Source organism: Ctenocephalides felis, unplaced genomic scaffold (genome assembly GCF_003426905.1).
Source record: "Ctenocephalides felis isolate EL2017-DRISC unplaced genomic scaffold, ASM342690v1 CF-g0.4_SCAFFOLD_01886, whole genome shotgun sequence".
NCBI lineage: Eukaryota > Metazoa > Arthropoda > Insecta > Siphonaptera > Pulicidae > Ctenocephalides > Ctenocephalides felis.
This window is the reverse complement of record NW_020538040.1, coordinates 168715828-168721791: the sequence shown is the minus strand read 5'-3', so window position 1 is coordinate 168721791 and position 5964 is coordinate 168715828. Positions and strand designations below refer to the sequence as shown.

Here is a 5964-nt window from a genome sequence, read left to right as displayed (position 1 = left end):
CGCGTTTAAACGTTTTATTTCACTTGAAAACCGTTTACGAACAAACAAAAATCTATTTAACGAATACAAAAATTTCATGAATACTTATATAACACTAGGGCACATGAGCGAAGTCAACGAATCTTCCGAACCCGCGACGTGTTTCTATTTGCCTCACCACGGGGTGATAAAACCAGACAGTTTAACAACGAAATTGCGTGTAGTGTTCGATGCATCTTGCAAAACCGATGCAAGCCTGTCGTTGAATGAACTACAACTTGTTGGACCCACAATTCAAAACAATATTTTCTCTATTATACTAAGATTCAGAAGACATGCGTTTGTACTTACAGCTGATATAGAAAAAATGTACAGACAAGTTTTGGTTCACGAAAACGACAGAAAAATGCAAAGAATATCTGGAGGGACAATCCTAGCAGCAAATTAAAAATTTATCAATTAAATACAGTAACATACGGGACAGCATCTGCGCCGTTTTTAGCCATACGCTGTTTGGAGCAGTTAGCCAAAGAAAACATAACTAACTATACAAAGGAATGCGAAATTCTCAGAAATGATTTCTACGTTGATGATTTATTAACTGGAACTGATAACATATCCGAATTATTCACTATTAGAAATAACCTTTGTAATATTTTACAACAAGCTAAATTCAATCTATATAAATTTAATTCTAATTATTCAAAACTTTTAAATGCAGATAATCCAACTTTAAACATCGGTGAACAAACTATTAAAACTTTAGGTATATCTTGGAATTCGGTAACAGACAGTTTTGAATTTGACTACAAAAATATAAAAATAAATCAAATAGTTAGTAAAAGATCAATTTTATCGGCAACAGCGCAAATGTATGATCCTATGGCTTTTTATCTCCAATTATCGTCATACCAAAACTAATAATTCAAAGCCTATGGCGATTAAACTTATCATGGGACGAGCCCATTCCTTCGGAACTAGAAAATAAATGGAAACAGTTTTGTTTCGAAATAAAATCTATTAAAAACTTGAAAATTGAAAGACATATATTTTGTAATAATCGTATAAACACAGAATTACATGGCTTTGCTGACGCATCAGAGCAAGCTTACGGCGCGTGTATATATGTACGGTCTATTAACAAATATTCTGAAATCAAAATCAAACTAATAGCGGCAAGATCTCGAGTAGCACCATTAAAAAGTATTACGCTCCCCCGTCTCGAGCTTTGTGCGGCACAACTGCTAGCAAATCTTGCGCAAATAACTAAACGTGCATTAAATATCGCGTTTGATAAAGAATTCTATTGGAGCGATTCCACAATCACTCTTTCGTGGATAAGATCTCCATCTTATAAATGGAAAACCTTCGTTGCCAATAGAGTTTCTGATATTCAAACAAAAACCGACGCAAATAACTGGTTACATGTCCGATCGGAAGACAATCCAGCGGACCTCATATCACGCGGGTGCTATACACATGATTTATTGAATTCATCCTTGTGGTGGGCAGGCCCATCTTGGCTACAAAATCCAACTGAAACACAGCGACGTGCAACTGACAATAATTCAATTCCTGAAACTGATGTCGAAAGTCGAATCACAAGTTTGACTTGTACAAAAATTAACAATAATGAACATTTTTTCTTATACTCTTCCCTTATTAAACTCGTGCGCGTAACTGCTTTTTGTTATCGATTTTTACAAAATTTAAAACTAAAGAAGAAAGAAAAGGAACTACTGTATGGCCCACTCACGGTCGATGAATTCAATAATTCACTAAACAAAAGTAAAAAATATCACAATATGAAATATTCAAACAAGACATAGATATAGTCGCGCGTGGGGAAGCATTACACAAATCGTCGAAATTAAAATCCATTAAACACCGTTTTTTAGACAGAAATGGAATATTGCGCGTCGGCGGTAGGATAAAGAATTCAAAATTTACCGTATGATAAATGCCATCCGATAATACTACCAAAAAAATCATCAATTGACTATTCTGATAACTAGGCATGAGCATTTAAAACTGTATCATTGCGGAGCACAGATGTTATTAAATGCGTTGCGCGTAACTTATTGGCCTATCGGAGGCAGAAACCTGACAAGATCGATCGTGAAAAATGCGTAACATGTTTTAAGGTAAAACCTACATTTATTAATCCAATAATGGGCAATTTGCCTAAATATCGCGTTACACCGCAGTCACCTTTCTTTATATGCGGAGTAGATTACGGAGGTCCTATCTTATTAAGAGATCGTCAAACAAGAGGATACAAAAAATTTAAGGCTTACATATGTTTGTTCGTGTGCCTTGTTACAAAAGCAATACATATCGAATTAGTATCTGATTTAACTACGAATAGTTTTTTAGCCACTTTTAAACGATTTATGGCGCGACGCGGAAAACCTCGCGAAATCTATTCCGATAATGGAACAAATTTTATAGGCGCAGCATCAGGATTAAAGGAGCTTTATAAATTTTTACAACAAAAATCAAATCAAAATAAGATTGTTAATGATATGACCAACGAAGGCGTGTCATGGAAGCACATTCCACCAAACTCTCCTCATTTTGGAGGAATTTGGGAGGCGGGCATAAAGTCGTGCAAGGCTCATTTAAAGCGAGTATTGGGTAATGCTATTTTAACTTTTGAAGATTTTTATACGGTTTTGACACAGATCGAAGCAATATTAAACTCGAGACCAATCTCTCCCTTAAGTTCCGATCCCAATGACTATGATCCCTTAACTCCTGGTCACTTTCTTATTGGAAAATCCTTAACATCTACTCCCGATCCATCAGTGCTTGAAACCCTTGATAACAGGCTTTCTCGGTATCAACGACTACAGAAACTTGTGCAACATTTTTGGAAGCGTTGGCACAAAGAATACATATCGGAGCTGCAGACAAGAACAAAATGGCAAGTTCAACCATCGCAACCAGCTGAGGTAGGCGATATGGTAGTGGTCAAAGAAGACAATTTACCTCCACTACACTGGCGATTGGGGCGTATTCTTGACACACATCCAGGAGATGATGGACTTGTGCGTGTTGTGACAATCAAGACACAAAATGGTGTACTCAAACGTGCAATTAATCGAATTTGTGTATTACCAAAATCATAGACAATATAAATCAAACCAATAGACTGTTATTAACTCAAAGTGTTGAACTATAATTTTAATTTTGAAATCATATACCCTATATTATTTCAAGAGGGGGAGAATGTTCACGCCAAATTAGACGTGACAACGCTGCACTCATATTTTCTAAGAAAATATTACATTTGCAACGACGCATAGGCAATTCGCATCTCAAGATTTACCTAAAAGGGGTCCTGCGAGATACCTGAAGGCGGCACTAACAATATAGTCTTAACCCGGTCGCCAAGCTATCCACATTCAAATATTCCAATATTATATCAATATTAAAACTTTATCATACAAACAGTGTAAATTATATTCTACAAATAAATAAGTGTAAATCTATTTGTTATTAATCAATATTTACATTTTAAAACGGTTGATAGAGCCACTAATTCTATCTGGTCCTTCAGCTTATACTTCAACAAAAAACAAATTGTATTATTGAGAATTTTGAAATTTTTGAAAGAAATTGATTTTTTTGGAAAATTAGAATTTTTTTAAAGCAATCGCTATGCAAAGCTGTTTTAGAATCGAAACGTGTAAACATTGGTACCGAACCCATATAAATATATATACAAAAATTGAACTTATTATAATCTTTAGAAAATATCTGATAATATAATGTACATATGTCTAATGATTATTTTACCTTATTTTTCTTTTTTTATTGAATCTCCGGTAACACTAGACTTGCCTTCTCAAAAATTTTCCCAGATATTTATTTTGTTAACACAAGTATAAAATGTTTTTTGAATCATTCAAATCGGACGCTCCGTTTTCTCGAAAACTGAAATACCATTTTTTGCACATTTTGACTCTTATCTTCAAAACAGCTAGACCAGTCATTGGCAAAAGCTAATCAGCGCATCTCCTTATCAATAGGAATCGAATATTTTCTCGAAATCGTCGACGAAAAACTGTATCCGCACATACATACTCACAAACACACACACGCATACACAAGTCATCCATTTTTTAAGGTATGCCAAAATGTTCAGAAACCTCTGGAACGTAAAGTTATGTAAAAATTTTCATCGTTCTCTACTTCAAAATAGTACTGTTAAAAAAAATCCGTTTCTAACTGTTTTTTAGTCATGGTCTTGAACCTTTTCACCCGCGGACCTTTAGGCACCGCTCCGCTTTAAATCAATTAGTTCATCAAATATATTAATTAACTAATTATATGTATGTACGCATATAAACTGTTTGCTAATTTAATAGAACTGATTAAACATTATATTGCCAATCAGGCAATAATTCTCTTCCTCGTCCTCGTCCTCGTCCATTTCGGTAGCGTCTTTCTTGCCCGAGGCGATGCGATGCGCTCGTGTGATCTTGCTCGGAGGTAACAAAATACAACCTGATCGTAATTAGTTGATTAGGATTTTAATTGACAAGTTGTACGTGATATCGGATTGAATTGAATTTTCGACAGAACAGAACGAGCTTTGCATTCATATCAATATAGATTGATTAAATACGAACATGAGTGGGTAAGATCCTTTGGGCACGCCTGAAATTACGAACTAAATATAACGATCAAATTACGCCAACTATTGACAGGGATATTGAGGATGGTGTCACATTGGCTATGGTTTTTTTGCTTTGATAATGGAATATTTGTAAGATCTCGAAGACATTTGGTATAATCTATTATACAAAATATTTAAGGGAGTTGTTCGGTTTTTTTTTTCGATTTTGAGATTTTTTGATATTATGAGAGCTAAAAACCTTAGAATTATTTATTAAAAAAAAATCATCTCAATATCTATTTTTTGACGAAGTTATAGATGTATATATCTCTATATGTATGATCCTCTGAAACCGTTTTTTTCATTATAATACCTCATGCACGTGACCTTTTTAATGTGTCAGCATCTTTGAACACCGTGGTGTATTTAGTACATTGAATTAAATGGTGTATTTAGTACATTGAATTAAATGGTGTATTTAGTACATTATATTAAAAACTGTAAATACGTTTTTCTCAAATTGACTTTTTTCAATGCGGTGCCACAAATTAAAGAAAAACTACAAGTCGGATCGACTTGCATTTTTTTAATTTGTTCACCACTGCAATACCTAGTCTCCCTACCTCAAACAACTTGATAACACTACGCAAAAAAAATTTGCGAAGCTTCTCGCCCCAGAAAAGGCCTTTTTTAACAGTTTTTTTTTAAATAGCTGCAATTTTTTTTCTTCTTGCTTTTTTTCTTTCATTTTGGTGGGGGGACTGGATTTAAACTTCTTCTTCAAAGTGGTTTCTTTTTTTTTGTTTCGGGCGATGCGCAACGGATTTATCTGTGGCACCGCAAAAGAGATCGATTTTGCAAGGCCGACTTTGGCGCCCCCTAGTTAAAAAATGACGGCGAAAAAAAATAGAAGAAAATTTCGTAATATTCTATGATTTTGTAATATTTGTTTTAAAAAAACCTCATGTCTCTATGATAAATACATTTCGAGAAAAACAAAAACATATTCCTTGCATTTTTTGTAAAAAAAAAGAACAACCCCCTTAAGATTTATGTGCTCTTATTAGTGGTATCATAAACTAGTGGGGCGCATGGCATCGTGCTTTAAGGCAATTTGCTGAAACTTCCCGTACCGTAATTAAACATTCGAAGAATAAAAATAATTAGTCAACAAAAATGTCTATGAAATAATATTACAATTTTTTCTGCCTTTTCAAAATCGCCTGCCACCATGTTAATCGCACGATAATCGTCTGCCAATGGTATTTTCCGTTAGTAATAATAATATGTTTTCAAATTTTCAAAACAGCAAGTATTAAAAAAAATATTACAGATGTGGTATTCAAACCCGATTAGTTTTG

The 5964-nt window shown here is 34.2% G+C and overlaps 1 protein-coding gene across 1 annotated transcript; it reads left to right on the top strand.

Moving 5' to 3' along the window:
- The first annotated feature begins 2150 nt into the window (after positions 1–2150).
- On the top strand, positions 2151–3110 carry LOC113376229. Its single transcript, XM_026616140.1, has one exon. It carries the CDS (start codon positions 2151–2153, stop codon positions 3108–3110), a length of 960 nt encoding a protein of 319 aa, XP_026471925.1.
- The last annotated feature ends 2854 nt before the right edge of the window (positions 3111–5964 follow it).